Genomic DNA, 16,832 nt, shown 5'->3' on the forward strand with positions numbered 1-16,832 from the left:
TTGTTTTCTAATTGATTTACGGTTTGAGCCACTTTTACCTCATCCCCTACTGTCCTGCCTACGGTGCCAGCGAGTACATTACAGTGAGCGATGATAAATTACTGTGCACTTGTGATGCTAATGCGTCAAGAGTAAAATCCGTCCTGCTCGGGCTCCGTGCATTAACAGTGGAGCGGAGACAGTGGTAGAGTCTTGCTTGTGTCTCGGAAATCGCCATTTGTCCATTTGATCACTCACTGCAATCTGTCTATCAGACTATAATTGAAACTGCAGATTAAAATGATACTGTTACAGCTTTTAATTCCTTAATTGAGACAAAGTTTTTAAGTGCTTGAAAGGTCTAAGGGGGGGCGCGTGGAGGGAGACTTGTGAAGAGAGAACATGAAATATATGAAATTTTCTCATAAGTGTGAAGTTTTGAATATTTTTACCAAATGTTCTTTTGTCCAGAAAAATAAGTAATAGAACTTCAGTACGCCAGTCTTTATTCTGTAAAAAAATCTGTTTGTGAAGTGGATTCTGTAATCTCCCAGAACTGCCTTTTTCTGGTTTCCTGCCCCGCAGCCCCACCTGCCCCGTAGGCGTTTCATGTGCACGGGACACGCTGGTTCCCATCCAGATGATTTAAGTCAGAGATCAGTGGAGGAACTTCCATTTATTTGAGTGCCTTTAATTGTCCCCTTTATTGCTGTGAGGAGAGGTCTGAAACCTGGGCCGAAGGGATGCGCAGCGTGATGTAGCAGAAGACACGAAGGAAGGGTGCCTGACTTGGGGGCTCCCAGTGTCTGTCGAGTGGGCGTGTCTACCTTTTGTGAAGTCAGTCCACCTTAAATTTCATTTCTGGGCCGTGCCCGTGAGTTCTGGTATCGAAAGAGGAAGAAAGAGGAAGAAGCAGATTTATGGCGGCTGCTGGGCACAACAAATTAAGTTGACAGTGATGTATGAGAGCGGAATAGCCTGATGATCCCTCAGCAGCGCGGCTGGACGCCTCCTGCTTCGTTTGGCTCTTGTTAGGATCTGTTAGGCAGCGCGGTAATGAAATTCTGCTGACTGATTTCTGTTTTCCCTTTTTCTCTTCTCACCCCTGCTTTCTAAAACTTCTAATTCCCAGACCCACCCTCATGCCAACAAACTGCCCTTGAAGGATTCTTTCACTTATGAGGACTACAGGTTGGTGTGTTGGGGGGTGTTGTGTGTATGCGTGTGTTGGGGGGTGGTTTCTAAGGGAATTTGGGGTCTTGGAAGTGAGAAATGCTTCAGTAAGAAGTGACCCATGTGACCGTTTTTAAAACCTGAGACAGAGGTCATCTGTCAGAAGTCCACGGACAGCTGGGGCGGGGTGTCATTGTGGTAGAGCCACGTACCCGCAGTGGTGGGGACTGGTTGGGGCAGCCAGGTGGGGCTGGAGGTGAGCATCAGTGTGGGGTAGTCATGAGGATTTTTCTTCTTTTCGAAAAGAGTGCATTAGTCTTTTTAAAGTGGGATTTTATTTTAAACAAAAGATTTAATTCGCTGTACAATATAATAAAACAGTAGCCCTCCACATTTTGTAGCACTCTTCAAAGAATTTCTGATCAGAAAAGAGTTACATTGTTTTCACTGAGGCTTAAGATAGGTGCAGAGTCAGCATGGGGTAAAGAGGGTGGGCTGGCTCGGGGGAGGGGCCTTGGCAGCGGCAAAGACCCAGGCAGGTGGGGGGGGGGGGCTTTGGGGAGGGACCTCTGCTCCGGGCCCTCCATCCAGTCCTCTGGCTTCTCAGGAACATTCTCCGTCGGTGGCTCACTCCTGGGTCCCCTGGGGCTCCTTTTCCTTCTGCCTGCCCCTGCCCCCCCCAACCTAGATTTAATGGTAAAAGGCGATGAGCCATCACACTAAGGAAAGGGTTTGAGTGAAGGTACAGGAGCAGTCAGACCTCTGTTTCTGGTCGAGTCAGTCACCTCTTTTCTGGTCGTTGCAGGTGGGCAGTCTCCTCTGTGATGACACGACAGAACCAGATCCCCACGGAGGACGGCTCCCGGGTGACCCTGGCGCTGATTCCCTTGTGGGACATGTGCAATCACACCAACGGCCTGGTAATGCCCTCCTCTGCGTTGGGCTGGATTGGGGGCGCTGCTGTGGTTAAACTCGAAAGTGGAGCTCCCCATGCAAACCCTCTTCTCCCTGACTGCCTCCTGAGGGGGGGGGCAGGGGGGGGCAGGCGCCCCTCCTGCTGCCCGCAAGCAGAGGCTGGTGTTTTCCTCTGCTGTGTTGACCTAATCCCCAAACCGGGAATCTTACATCACTGTTGAAAACCGCAGTGAACTGCGTTTATTTGCTAGGCCGTCATTCCAGCCTGAACATTCATTTTCTTATCTTACTGAACCACAGACTAAACCAAGTTTCTTTCTTCTTATTCTTCTTAAAGTACTGATTTATTGGGGGGGGGGGGCACTTTCTTCTCTCTTGTCTGTCTTCTGTGTTCCTTTGCTGACTGTGTTCCACCTGCGTGAAGCTCTGCGATTCCTTCCGTCCCCCTGCCTTCCCCTGACGTGCTGACACATCCTTGGCCCCATTTATTCACCTGCTTTTGTTCCAAGCTGGTGCTGGGGCGGCAGGGGGTGCACTGGGGTGTCGGCCTTGAATGCAGGGCTCAGTTGCGTCATCGGACTGGAAAGTGCTGGGCAGGAGACGTGAGAAACAGGGAAATTGTATGATGATTGTTAACAATGATGCGTAACAGGAGGAAGCTGCCGCCTGCTGCTCGGCATTCCTTGGGTTCCAGGGAACAGCAAGGCCGGTGGCCCCATGCCCGGGTGGCTGTCTGGGAAAGGTTCCCCGACGTCAGGACTTCCAAACAGGATTGTTCCTGAGAACGTTCGGAATTTTTAAGCATTATACTGGTATACTGGTTTGATTAATCTTTTGTTCAGCATAGGCTTTCTTTGTTATCATTAGCACTATTGTAAATAGACTGGGAAAATGCTGTGAATGAATATTTCACATCCAGTTCCACAAAGCGGCCTGCACACGTGTAGGGTGTGCCAGACACTTAGACGGCACACTCCGCTGCTGGCTGGGGAAGATCACGCCTGCACTGTGGAGGAAGAGGAGCTCCACCTTTACATGCCCATTTCTGTCTTATTTTAGATGTGCTTGATTTAATGAGCCACTTAAGGAATAGTAGCACATTTCATTTTTTTATTAATGAATAAAATTTTGCATTCTTTTTGTCTTTTGGTTAGATCATTGGTTTTCATGACTGGATTGGTCATTACAGTTTATTTTTTTATGTTTAAAATTTAAAAATACACACTTTATTGTAAACACACAAAGCAAATTAAACAGTCCAGAAACTTCTGCAGCGAAGTACAAAGGTTCCTTCCCCAGTGGCCTCCGCCCAGCGTCAGGGTTCGGCCTGGCTTCCTACAGGTCTCTCCCAACCTTTGCTGTGCACTTGAGCCCTTGCATACTCATGTGCGTGCGCTCGCGCGCGCGTACACACACACACACACACACACACACACACACACACACACACACACACACACACACTGGTGTTTGTTCTGCTTTCTTGTAAGTGGGATTAGACTATTTACTTTTTTCCCCTAAAAAGTAAAAAAAGTAAGTATGTCTCAAAAGCAGTGGATCGATGACAATACTAATGCTGTCTATTACTGTTCTCTATTCTCTATTACTATTCACGTGGTCTTGAACTTCGCCCAGTCCGGCAGAAATGCTGTGGCCCTTTAGCAGGTTTACACAGGGTGTTAGTGCAGCGGTCAGTCATTTCCCAGCTCGGCTCACTCCACCCCTTTGTGTCGCTGTCCCCTTGTGCTTGTGGGACTCCGTGGGAAATTCCATCCGGTGGGGTTTAAGAATCAGTTAATGCTGAAAATTTGTGTATGACATGTACTAGCAGTTCATCTCTTTTTTAAAAAGTAAGGTACTGGAAGGTGAGGCTGGGCTTTCCCAACAGCAGATTTTCTTCATGTGCGTGGGCCCTGACAGTTGTCTGTCTGTTCTGACTGTCACTAGGGAGTAACCCAGCCCTGCTGTGTGCTTCCAGCAATGTCCCAAACCTGGCTGCAGGGGCGGGGCAGGGTCCAGTCTGACAGGAGCTCGGGAGCAGGAGCAGAGGGAGGCAGGGTGCACCTCAGCCAGAGGGGCAGACGACCAGGAGCTGGTTCTGGCCACTCGCAGAAACAAACTCAGACACGTTTATGAGACTTGGTATTGAGCTGTAAGAAAGTTCTGCCTGACCTGTTCAAAATTGATGTAAACAGCAGGTTCCCTTTCTCGAGGTTGTTGATTTATACAGAGCGGCACACTTCTAAGTGGTGGTAGGCCCTGAGTTAGCTCCGGTAGGGGTGAATCTCAGCCCAGCAGTCGAACATGTGACTTTGCAGTCAGGGTGAAGGAGCATTCGGGGAGTCACGCAGAATCGAGGCAGGCTCTTCAAGGCCTTTCCGTTGAGTACTGAAAAATATAAACCTTCAGATTGACAGGGGTCTTCCAGTCTCCAAGTAAGAAGCCATAGGGCCTCTACCGTTTTCCAGTGGCAGACAGGCACGCTGCGCAGCCTGCCCCCGCCACACCCCAGCGCACACAGACCTGTTCCCCCATGGCTCCTCAGATGCTGGCCCACACCCACCTCAGGGCCTTTGCACTTGCTGTTCCCTCTGCCTGAACCCCTGTCCCTGAGTCATCTGCAGGACTGACCGCTCACTGAGCTCCTCAGGCAAGGCCACCCTGTCCTGAGCGCTTGCACAGTCGCCACGCCCCCTCCCGCAGCCTCCCTTCCAATCCTGGCACCTGTCTCCTGTGTTTCTGCCTGTTTATTTGGGGTATTGCTGGCCCTCCCCACTGCCTTGTTCCCCTTCCCCTGGGCCCCTGCTTACCTGGACTTCCTTTCCCGTCTGTCTGTCCGTCCGTGTCCTGCCACGTCCCCCAGTGACCACACAGCTGTGTTCTAGACTTTCAGATCTGGAGTTGATGGGCAGTCCCTCTTCCATACCTTATTATCGAGGTCAGGTCTGGGGTCAGAAAAGTGGTTTTGGTGTTGGGCAGGGACTTCATGGGGTTGCTGTGCCAGAACGCCAGGCTTTGTGTGTTTCTCGTTGTTTCCTTTTTTCTCATTGGCTCGTTGGTCTTGTAGGAGGACGAAGGGTTTCTAGATACGTGCTTAGGTAAGCACTGCCTCTGAGGTGTTGGGTTTAAAGATTGCTGTCATGTGGCCTTCTCTCCCAGAATGCTGTTCCCTAGACTATTTTTATTTTGGACGCAAACCTGTATCAGCAAGAAGCACTTGTTGGTCTTGAATTTTGGTTCCCTGGGGCAAAATGAGGAGGTCAAAGTAATGAACGAGCCTTTACAAACAGTCGGAGAGATGGGGGGTGGGGTAAGGGAGGGGCAGACTCGGAAGAAGGAGCGTTCAATGTACTGCATTTTGTCGTGCATAATGCGCTGCCGTGTGTGCCGCGCACCCATGTTTGTGGCCCAAACTTGGGGGGAAGATCTTTTGTTTTCATTTTTAAATTCAATTACTTATTTATATTTAGAAACAGAACTGATTATCCTATTCCGGGGCATTTTGCATGTGGATATCACCATTGCTTTCTAGATTACAGTGTTAATGCATAGGAGTAAATAGAAAGAACAGCTCTGGCTGGTACAGCTCAGTGGCTTGAGTGTGGGCTTTGAACCAAAGGGTCGCCGGTTCAATTCCTGGTCAGGGCACATGCCTGGGTTGCAGGCCAGGTCCCCAGTGGGGGCCACATGAGAGGCAGCCACACACTGATGTTTCTCTAACTCTCTTTCTCCTTCCCTTCCCCTCTTTCTAAAAACAAATAAATGAAATCTTTTTAAAAAGAACTAAATGCATTTGTATAGATATGGAATTAGTACTACACATGTATAATACACATCCTTATTTTTCTCTCAGAAATGTGGGCAAAAATGTGCACGTTATACATGGCAAAATACATTATACACGGCAAAATATAGTACATCGGGGGCTTTGTGCTTTCCCCTGCGGGCCATGCGTTGAGTGAGTATTCCCAGAGGCAGTGTCAGGCGTCAGGTGCAGCAGAGGTGCCTGGTGGGGGCAGGGGGCTGGGGTTTCACCACCAGGCCCTGATCCTGCAGCAGAAGCTGGGGTGTGGCGGGGGTGGGCTGGGGGAACAGAAACAGGGTGGTCCCCAGCGTGAGGGAAACAGTGGTGGCGGGCCTCGCAGGGCAGGGGCACATCTGGAAGGTGAAGGGGGAGGCCTGGGCCTCCTTGTGAACTGGCCTCACGAGCGAGTTGGGCTGTCTTCCTGCGGGCCTATGGGAGCTCGCTGCGAGGGCGTGTGGACTGGAGGCTAGCACCGTGCTGGTGCTCAGGCCAAAGGATGGCAGTCTGGGGCTGGGGGCCTGTTGGGAGGTTTTGCAAAGGTTAAACTGGGCAAGAAAGCCCCAGGCCCTCGGTCGAGCAGGGGACTGGCCCAGGAGGAAACATTCCAAGGAAAATGTGAGACAAAATGCTGACCAGCTGAGGTGCGAAGGGCATTCTGTGNAAGCCGGGGTGTGGCGGGGGTGGGCTGGGGGAACAGAAACAGGGTGGTCCCCAGCGTGAGGGAAACAGTGGTGGCGGGCCTCGCAGGGCAGGGGCACGTCTGGAAGGTGAAGGGGAAGGCCTGGGCCTCCTTGTGAACTGGCCTCACGAGTGAGTTGGGCTGTCTTCCTGCGGGCCTATGGGAGCTCGCTGCGAGGGTGTGTGGACTGGAGGCTAGCACCGTGCTGGTGCTCAGGCCAAAGGAATGGCAGTCTGGGGCTGGGGGCCTGTTGGGAGGTTTTGCAAAGGTTAAGCTGGGCAAGAAAGCCCCAGGCCCTCGGTCGAGCAGGGGACTGGCCCAGGAGGAAACATTCCAAGGAAAATGTGAGACAAAATGCTGACCAGCTGAGGTGCGAAGGGCGTTTTGTGGCTTGAGTGCCAAGACCTTGAGGTTGCCTGGCCCCCACAGGACAGACTTGTTGGGGAGCAATGCGGGCTTTTGTGTAGTTGGTGGGTTTCCTGTACTTATTTGTAATGGGCTTAGAAACTCATGATGTAGGTCTCAGTGGGAAGAAAGTGACTAGGATGCAACTAAGTTATTTCTCCTTTGCTTATCTGAAAGTTTTCTCTAATTTCGGAGTAAAGTATGCATATAAACTCAGAAACAGCTTTTCTTTTCCCCTGATTCTTTCTCTGTGGAAAACCCACTTCAGTTTCTTAAAGCCAGCGTTGGTTAGGGACGGTATTTGCAAGTCAATGGAGGTCTCCTGAGGTCCGGAATCCGCTGTCCCTGGTGGGAGCGGAGCTGGAAGGCAGTAACTTTGTAATAAATGGTATATGTTTCGTTGAGACAAGCAGGTGATAATCTGTACAATATATTTTCCTAAGAGGATGTCTTTTAGGTACAGAATCTTCTGTAAGAATTTCTGGTGTAAATAGTGTTTATTAAAATAACCAAGCAGTTCTTTGCCCTGTTTCATGAGGCATGCGAAGTGCTTTTAAGTGCCTGTGGATAGCTTTTATCCTCTAACTGCCCGCAAAAGACCCTCCTGAGAGACCCCTGTCCTTGCCCCAGATCACCACAGGGTACAACCTGGAGGATGACCGCTGTGAGTGCGTGGCTCTGCAGGACTTCCGGGCTGGAGAGCAGGTAGGCCGGGGGCGGGCCCAGCGGAGGGGGGGCTGCCGGGGGGGGGGGGGCGGGCCCTGGGCCCTGGGGTTCTGCCCTGTTGGTAATTGTGAAGGGTGTTTAACATGGTCAGAAAAATTGGGGACTTCTATTTAGGGTTGTTTGGGGAATGAGTCTTGAGACATAACGCTGTTGTAAACACGTTGTGCTCTAAGTCCACAAAGAAAAAACGACTTAAATGCAGTTACTTGCACAACTGACCCAATGTTAGTAAAGTTGTCAACTGGAAATAAAGTTTGTGTTATGAAAGTGAGGCGAAGTTTTCAATTTTATAAACTGCATTTTTCCCCTGTTGAATAGACCCTTTGAGAGGAGGCCCTTTAAGTGGCAAAAACACAAAGAAATCAGAAGTACAGATCTACCTTCTTGTACTTACACTTTAATCTGTGAGGTTTCTATATCTAATTATTGTATCTAATTATATGGACAGGGGCAGGATTAAGCCTTTCAGTTCATTTGAAAATGTGCCCCTCTGCATACCTGCATTCTATCTATTGGTCTTACGACCAAGCAGGTAATACAAAAGAATCCAGAACTGATGTGAATCACTGATGCTATGATTGAGGTAGAGTGAAATCTGTTAGTCTAACAAAGCGTACTGATCTGCAGTTGGCAGAAGGCTCAGAATTGCCACAAGGTGTAGAAATGAACGTCTGACAGGCAGCGCCCCAGACTCTTGGCCCTGAAGAGAGGCTCTTGGATGGGGAGGAGCGAGGTGCACCGTGGAGGGCAGCAGCAAAGGGATAGTCCTGCCATCTGCGCACCCTCCCCACCCCCACCAGGGACAGGATTCGTGGGAAGGCCTGGCTCCTTCCTGTGCACTGAGGCCCCTGGGTGAGGGAGTGACGCTCCTCCTCGTCTCTGGCAGTTTGGGAAGGTGGGGAGGTTGTGCGCCTGTGGGAACTTCACTCCCGGGCGCAGGCACTGTCCAGAGAACTGCAGGGTCCCTGCCTCGTGGTCCCACTGCCTTAGTGTAAAGCCTTGTCGTGTCTGTGAGAACTGACCCTTTACCCTACTCTGTGCTGAGAATGGATGTTAAGTCTCTCTTATGTCCCTTTATTTTTTCTTTACTGCATCTCAGATTTNAAGGTGGGGAGGTTGTGCGCCTGTGGGAACTTCACTCCCCGGGCGCAGGCACTGTCCAGAGAACTGCAGGGTCCCTGCCTCGTGGTCCCACTGCCTTAGTGTAAAGCCTTGTCGTGTCTGTGAGAACTGACCCTTTACCCTACTCTGTGCTGAGAATGGATGTTAAGTCTCTCTTATGTCCCTTTATTTTTTCTTTACTGCATCTCAGATTTACATTTTTTATGGCACTCGGTCAAATGCAGAGTTTGTGATCCACAGTGGTTTTTTCTTTGACAATAATTCACACGACAGAGTGAAAATAAAGCTTGGAGTGAGTAAAAGTGACAGGCTCTACGCGATGAAGGCCGAGGTCTTGGCTCGCGCTGGCATCCCCACGTACGTAGAAACCGCTTGAACTGTTTCCGGTTGCATGATGTTTATTTGGAGTGGAGCTAAAACTCGTCCACTGTAGTTTGTCTTAACCCCTTTATCCCTGTGACGTGCACATTCACGCTGTGGAGGCGCCTGGTGCCCCGCGACTTTGGGTAAACGTATTTGTGTTGCTGGGAGTGTTCACAGTCAGTTCCAGGGGCTGTGGCCTGAAACCCTCATTAAGTCAAATAAGTACTTCGGTGTCATTAATGTCGTTCACCTTGAAAAGGTTAATGACCTGGATCAATTTGTTCCATTTAATTTTTTGCCACCATTAGTTTCTGTAATGAAGTCGTGATCCTTAGTCACTTCGAAAATTTCTGGTTAAATTCTTTAGGATTTTAGTGCATTCGAGGTGCAAAATGATAAAGAAGACAAGAATTATGATTTATTAGTTCTCCAGGGAACAGAGGAACTATTCTTAATGAAAATGGATTACCCGGCCCTTTTTATATTGAACTTGTCAATATTTGATTAATGATTAAAATGTGAACTCAACATAAATTATTGTTAACATTTTTTAAGAACCACAGTGTGCTTAGTTCTCTTAGCGCATTGTACTCTGGCTGTGGCTGCGGCTGTTAGACCGTGCGGGGTGGTCGCTGCTGTCCTCAGCCAGCCAGGCCGAGGGCTGAGTGGGCCAGGGCGGGGATGGGGGCCGGGGGCGGTGCTCTCGCAGTTCAGAGGAGGAGCTGGAATGGCGCATGTGTGGCTCCAGGAGGACGGCCACCCGTCCACACGTACTGTAGTTTAGGGGACTTCACTGGGAGTGGGCGGGTCGCTGCAGAGGGTGACTGATCTTCCTGTTCTGGCAGTTCCAGCGTGTTTGCCTTGCACTTCACGGAGCCGCCCGTCTCTGCGCAGCTGCTGGCTTTTCTCCGTGTGTTCTGCATGACCGAAGGTAAATCACGTCGGGAAGAAATGGTCCCTTTTTTCCGTTCATGGAAATATAAAGCACTGGGTTTCAGATTAAAGGTAAAATTGCTGAAAACTAAAGTACCTTTTAACAGAGGTAAGTTAGCAATATTGGAGAAGGAAGCTGTTCTTTTTTACCTTGAATATGTTTTGTGGAATCCTCAATGTGCTGTCAATGTGCATTTGTCATGAACAATTCTCCACTGCCTTGGAAGGGCACTGAGCACATCCTGGATTGTCTAACTGTGTCGAAATCTCACCTCTGGAGATGGGAGGTTTTGATGTGCTCCTTTCCACTTCCCCCCGGCAGTAACAAGTTGACACCGAAGTCATGTGCTCGGCGAAGGCCCACGGGGGCGACAGGCTTCGTTTGTTACCCAGGCCTGTGTTCTGAGTTTGGAATGGCCAGAAGGCCTCTTAATGCCGGCGTCCTGCTAGAGTCAGTAAAGCTGCCAGCAGAGTCTGCTGAAGTCCGAGAACGTGCTTGTCTCCAGCCTCTCTTTCCAGGCACAGAAAGAGTTAAAAATGTGCGTTGAGCATCTATGTCATGTTTGCTTAAGACAGGTGGTTTGGGTTTCTGAGACTTGACCTGTTGTGGTGGTGGTTTTCCTGTTCACCTGACACGGTGCTTCGCACGGCCTGGCGCAGAGGCCTCACTTTAACCGCGTGTGTTTGCTGGCGGTGTTGACTCGCTTGGATCCTGTGTGGAGCAGGCTGGGTGGGAGCGGGGCAGTGGTCGCCTAGTGGAACTGGCAAGTGCGTGTTCTCCCAGAGATGGCTGCCTGGGCCGTGGCCCTAAACCATGGCCTCTGGAGGGGACTCTGCTGGGCTCTGCTGTCCCCAGCTCCCCGCGTTCGTGTCCAGATCCAGGAGAAGTGGCCTCCGTTAGCATGGAGGTAGAGGACACCTAGTCCCCAGACAAGAGGCCAAAAGTGCTGGGGCACCAGGTGGCACATGTCCCTCTTGAGCAGCCACATTGCGGTAGCTTCATTGTCATTGAGGTGAGAGCTTCTGGTGACTTCGTGCTTCGGCAGGGGTTGGTCAGTTCCATGTAATGGACACGAGTTAAGGGTTGACCGTGGGTTTCTCTGGCATGTAGTGCAGGGGGACGGACTGAACGTTGTCACAGCTCACCGGCTGAGGGGGTCTGTAGTGAGCGACGGTGGTGAGGACAGCCCTGTGACGGTGAGCACCCCTGGTGCCCGCGCAGTGCCAAGTGCAGTGCAGGCTTGACGGTTTCATCAGCCTGGCAAGAGACGGGTCCCGTGTGTCTGACACAGGGACAGCAATCCACAGAGGGTGAAGAACTGGGCCACTCTGCCGGCAAGCCATGGCCCCGCCTGATTCCGGAGCTCACGCCCCAGGCATCCCGTGTGGCTGCTGCTGGGTGCAATGACACGAGCCACAGAAGAAACCGTGGTGCCCCCGGGGGCCGGAGGACCTGGGCTGAGGGGAAGGGTGCCTGCCGCGCTTGGCATGACCAGGGCTCATGACCAGACCTCAGTGGTGGGGGAGGCTGAGGATCCCGTGAGGACAGGGCAGGTCCTAGACGCAGGGCATCTGTCCAGGGCTGGTCAGCAGAGGGGAGCAGGGGGAGGCGGCCGACCGCAGGAGCCCTGGGTTCACCTTCCAAGGGTGGTGACCTTGGGTCCTCCTCCCACCTGTGGGTTTGCTTCCTCCAGAAACGTGAACTGAGGTCGGAGAGGGGCACGGAGAGCATGCCGTGTGCGCTGCCGCACTTGTCTGCCTGGAGGTTGAGACGGGCGGGCCGAGGAAGAAAACGAAAACGGAAACCTCAGTTTTGGGGGCTTCTGAAAACAAATTTCCACCACTCAGGGTATTTTTAAACTTTTAATGACTTTATACAAAGAATGCAAACTAAAGGATCAAACATCTAAAAACCCTGAACTATCAAAATCTTTTGCTGACAAAGGCAACTTAATGAATTTCTTTTTTGAACATCAGATTAACTTCTGTTTTGTTTAAAATTGAAACAAAAGACAAACTCTTTGAATCATTTTAGATCTGCTGTTGATTTTTTGGTTTCTCTTTAGCCACAGACAGTTTGTCGTGTCGAGACAATCGGTGTGTCCTTCGACTCTCTCTGATACTGATGAGAGTTTGGTTTGCTGGCAAGAGCAGCCCTCGCATTTGCATGGTAAATAGTGACAGCTGCGGGGCATTTTGCTCTGAAAAAGACACTGTCTCCTAATTACATAAGAAGCGGGTGGATGTCTTGAGCATGAATAGAACCAGTGTGTTTTGGTCTTTTGAAGAGAATGTGCCAGGAGATAAACCGCTCAGAGCAGTTGCTGAATTCTTTCCTCTTAAATGTAGTTGAAGGTAATTGAGATGTTTGCTTGCGTTTATTTGCAATTGCTATTTAAATTCCTGACAAGTGAGGGGCATCCACACGTTTTTCGTGAACTGTGGTTTTCCTGGTTCACGTTCTTGTTTCTCTCTGTTCGTGGCTTTGCTGTTAGTCGGGGTCAGTAGCTGGGTGAGGTCCACTACGTGAGTAGCCCCGATCAGACCTAAGTCGGGAGGCTCCGGGCAGCGTTCTGCTGGTGTTCAGTTTCGCTCGTACACTGTCGTCTGAACGTCTTTCCCGCGCGGCTGGTGTGATGGGGCTCATGGCTTGGAGGAAGGCTCTTGTCAAAATGCCACCGTAGATCGTGTTTTAAAGGGTAGCTGGTGAAACAGCCCCAAGGCTCTCGGGGCCCTCATGAAAACCGTGAAAATGGAGGCTCCGACGAGCCAGCTCAGGGAGCTCTCGCCTTGTTTTCCTGCCCGAAACTAGCTCTGACTCTCCCGAAGAGTCAGGAACGGCCTGGGGGCCAAGCCACAGGGACGCAGCACCGTCGGAGGAGCTGCCGTGTGAGGTGGGTTGCTTGTGGAAACGAGGGGTGCCGTCCCCCGACGGATGGCTGTCTGTGCCTCTTGTAGAGGAGCTGAAGGAGCATCTGCTGGGGGAGAGCGCCATCGACAGAGTCTTCACCCTGGGCAACGCCGAGTACCCCGTGAGCTGGGGCAATGAGGTGCGGCTGTGGGCCTTTCTGGAGGATCGAGCCTCGCTTCTTTTAAAGACATACAAGACGACCAGCGAGGTAATTCGACTGCGTGAGGATTCGCCCTTTGTCATGTTTTAGAAGGTGCTTAGTAAGAGATTCTTCCCTACACGTAAATTACTCTAGTTCTTCGTTTTTATTTAACACCTTTATGCTTAACAAAAGAATCCTATTCAGGCATTGTTGATTAGAAAATAAATTTATTGCATTATTTGATACTTCTCTATGATTTCCAATCCATGATACAACAGATAGAAGCTTTCATTTGTGCTTTCAAAGTTTATCATTGGGGCACTCACTTGAAATACTTTTCATTCATTCATTTGTTCATCTAGTCATTCATTTGTTCATCTGGTCATTCATTCATTCAGTCAAGGGCTGAGCCCTGGAACCCCGTTGACTCCCAACACAAGACAGAGAACAAGTTCAAACACGAGGGAGGTTCTCTGTCAGATGTGTGAAAGCACCTTGGATTTAGGCTCTCTCTTTTGCTTCATGATAGTTGTGTTGAGGCATGGTTTACACACACTAGAATTCACAGTGTTAAAGTGCACATTTTGATGGAAGTGTATAGTCATGCAGCTACCTCCATGGTCAAGTTCTAGAACCTTGTGTCACGCCCCAAGTGTCTCTCACGCCCCACCCCCAACCACCGCTGACCTGCCTTCTGTCCCTGTAGTTTTGCTGATTTAAACTTCTTATGACTAATTTTGCTCGTTTTCATGTTCTAGGAAGACAGGTCCATCTTGAAAAGCCAGGACCTTTCTGTTCGTGCAAGAATGGCCATCAAGTTGCGCTTGGGTGAAAAAGAGATTTTGGAAAAAGCAGTGAAGAGTGCAGCCACGAACCGGGAATATTACCGCAAGCAAATGGAGGAGCGAGCTCCGCTGCCCAAGTACGAGGAGAGTAACCCGGGGCTGCTGGAGGGCGATGGGGCGGACTCGAGGCTGCCCCTGGTCCTGCGGAGCCTGGGAGAGGGAGCCGGGGGGCAGGGGGCCCTCCCGACTGCGGAGGCCTCCGGCCACACAAAGGCTACAGAAAATGGGCTAGTCAATGGCCAGAACTCTGTCCCCAACGGGACCAGGTTAGAAGAGGAGAGTTTAGATGGAGAGGAACGGAGAAGAGCAACTGAAGATGCCAAAGAACCTTCTTCGGAGAGCGTGGAGGAGGTCACAGAGCGGCTCTGAGGACCCCGCTGCTGCGGACCTGCTCAGCGCGCCTGTGAGAGCAGTCCCCTCCTGTTGCTGTGGTTCCTTATTTCACGTTCAGGTTTTTTTTTTTTTCCTGCAGAGAGGAAAGTGTTTTTGCTGCTTTATATAAAAATAATTTTTTAAGTTATTTAAAAAATCTAGCTTCCCTTTTTTTGATTAAGATTGCCATCTTGCTTTTTAGGCAAAACAAGCAAGTTATCAGACCATGACAGCAAAAGTGGGAGAGAGGTGCCTCGGACGACTTTGCAGACCCACCGTGGGCAAAGCGTCCTCTTCCTGGGGAAGGATTTAGCTCCTCTCTCGGCTGTGCTTTTGTGGGCCTGTCCCGGGACAGCCCGAGTGAGTGCCTCTCTGCCTCCTGCCAGCGGGGGTGCGGCGCAGTCCCGCAGTCGAGAGCAAGCTGGGGGTTTGGGGGCTTGGCTGGGCAAAATCTTTTTCCCCCCCTAAAAAATGTAACACTCCAGTACCAAAAAAAAGGTAAGGTGGCAACCTTATTTTTAACAGTTTTAAATGTTGATGATAATCCTAATTATATAAACACACACACACACACCCCTAGTGACTTCTAAAGACTTGTTTACTTTCTGTGTTGTTTTACTGTCTTAAGAGCTTGTCTTTTCTCCTTGAATCAAAGTAGGACAGACATCATCTTTCTAGTTCCCAGAGTTGGCTCTGATTTCAAAGTGGCTCGTTTGGTTTCCGGCGTGGGTGACGGAGTTCGCGAGCATGGCGGCCGCTGCTTTCCGCGGCTGGGTTCAGAGTGGGGGCTCCCGGGCCCTTCTGGTTTTCTCAAGCTAGAGATTTTCAAAGCTACACTTTTGAGTAAAAAGCCTTATTAAAAGGAAACCATGATTAATATATTGGTCTCTTCCTTTTATTTGGAGTGGGACAGGCTCTTTGAGTCAAACTTTGATGCAAACCACCCTCCTCATCCACCTGGCAGGGCCTGGGCCCCGCCCCTGCCCGCCGTCTGCTGGCCCGGGGGGGTTCAGAGGCTCGGGGAGGCTGGGTCACAGCCCTCACCAGTGGCTAGGGGGCGCTCCAGAGGGATGGGGCGTGCTGGCAGCAGGCACAAAGAAAGAAGAGCACTTAAGTTTTAGGGAAAATAAACTTAGGCTTGGGATGGTGTCCTGGTGCAGGACGGGCATTCACCCCCAGAAAGCCAGCAGTCTTAAGATTACGGATCACCGGTCTTAGCAGTACGTTTCCATGTCAACCCTGATGCTTCAGTAAGCCCGTCACCGACTTTGAAAAGGCTGTGTCCGTCGTTTGCACGGCCATTGGTTGAACATCGCTGCTCACAGGTCGTCTCAGTGACCTCATTGGAGAGGACCCTCCTTCAGACACATCACTTCTTCTCCACTGAGGACACCTGCCTTCTGGGGCCCTGCAGGCCAGCCTGCCCGCGGCATTGCACGCCAGTGTCAGGCTTCATCCTTGTGTGAGGTCCGAGACTCTGTGTGATGCCTGTGACGTGTTCACGTTGGCGTGTACGTGGTCTGAGCTTCTTTGTGAGGAGCCACCTGTGACTGCCCACTCTCCTGCCAGCCTTGTCCCTGAGGTCCTTTGCCAAGAAGAAGGAGGAGCTGGTCTCACATCCAAAGGCCAGAGCGCGGTGGTCCCCAGGGAGCCTCCCGCTCTAGTAGAGAGGCCCTGGGGACCGGAGCGTTCGAGACTGCCTTGGCCGTAGAGGCCGTGGTCCCGGGGCACAAGTTTCCAGTCTAACGTGAACTATGCCCTTTGAAGAGACAAACACAGTTCAGACATCAAGTAGCATCGTGAGAAGGGGTAGCTTTGAGAAGAGTCCCTGCAAAAGATTCGTGTTGGGGCGGAGCTGAGAGAGCCCTGGGCGGGGTTGGGGTGAGGCTCCAGTCCTCATGACACTGCCAGGGTGCCGTGTCTTCCCCTCGGGCCTCCGTCTCTGCGTGTCCTGGTTAAGTGAAAGGACGTCCCGGATTATCAGAGGTCCTGCCTAAGGACGTGGAGACTGTCCCACTCATGGACTCCCCATCCACGGGGGGGTCTGCTCGTGAAGGCGATCGGAGCAAAGGGCGATGGTGTGTCAGACTCCCGCTGGGGACCGTCTCTGTGATGTAAGAATGGCGCCCCTGAGGACAGGACGTTGTCCTGTTGGAACACTGTTGAATAACAGTGTTCCCCGAGTTGGGGAGGCTAACCCTAGAATGTGGCCTAATGAGACTGGCGAGGCCACAGCACCCAGTAGTCGCCCTCTGCCCCTCGCAGCTCAGCTGGGGTGGTGCTGTGGCCCAGCCACGTGGAGCTGCCACTGAGGATTTGGAAATGGAGGAGAAGGGATTGAACTGGCACCGAAGAACCCTCACTGCCATCTGTTGTGAAAATAGACCTTTCTCCCAGATCACCTCAAAGTTTACTTTCTCTTCTCAATGCTGTCGGGTGCGAGGCTGTTCAGACTGGTCCTG

General features: G+C 51.1%; 1 protein-coding gene across 5 annotated transcripts in view; it reads left to right on the forward strand.

The window, feature by feature from the left end:
• The window catches only part of SETD3 (SET domain containing 3, actin N3(tau)-histidine methyltransferase), a 58,092-nt gene extending 42,843 nt beyond the window's left edge, over positions 1-15,249 (forward strand). For all 5 annotated transcript variants that reach the window (XM_037031280.1, XM_037031281.1, XM_037031284.1 and 2 more), the window contains 7 exons: positions 1,112-1,170; positions 1,958-2,072; positions 7,587-7,661; positions 8,995-9,161; positions 10,013-10,098; positions 13,059-13,219; positions 13,912-15,249. In XM_037031280.1, coding sequence (XP_036887175.1) covers positions 1,112-1,170; positions 1,958-2,072; positions 7,587-7,661; positions 8,995-9,161; positions 10,013-10,098; positions 13,059-13,219; positions 13,912-14,367 — 1,119 coding nt within the window. In that variant the 3' untranslated portion in view covers positions 14,368-15,249. The remainder of the gene's footprint in view (positions 1-1,111; positions 1,171-1,957; positions 2,073-7,586; positions 7,662-8,994; positions 9,162-10,012; positions 10,099-13,058; positions 13,220-13,911) is intronic.
• Positions 15,250-16,832: the final 1,583 nt, after the last annotated feature.

Source organism: Sturnira hondurensis, unplaced genomic scaffold, assembly GCF_014824575.4.
Source record: "Sturnira hondurensis isolate 20B ecotype Veracruz unplaced genomic scaffold, ASM1482457v3 Scaffold0021143, whole genome shotgun sequence".
Classification (NCBI taxonomy): domain Eukaryota; kingdom Metazoa; phylum Chordata; class Mammalia; order Chiroptera; family Phyllostomidae; genus Sturnira; species Sturnira hondurensis.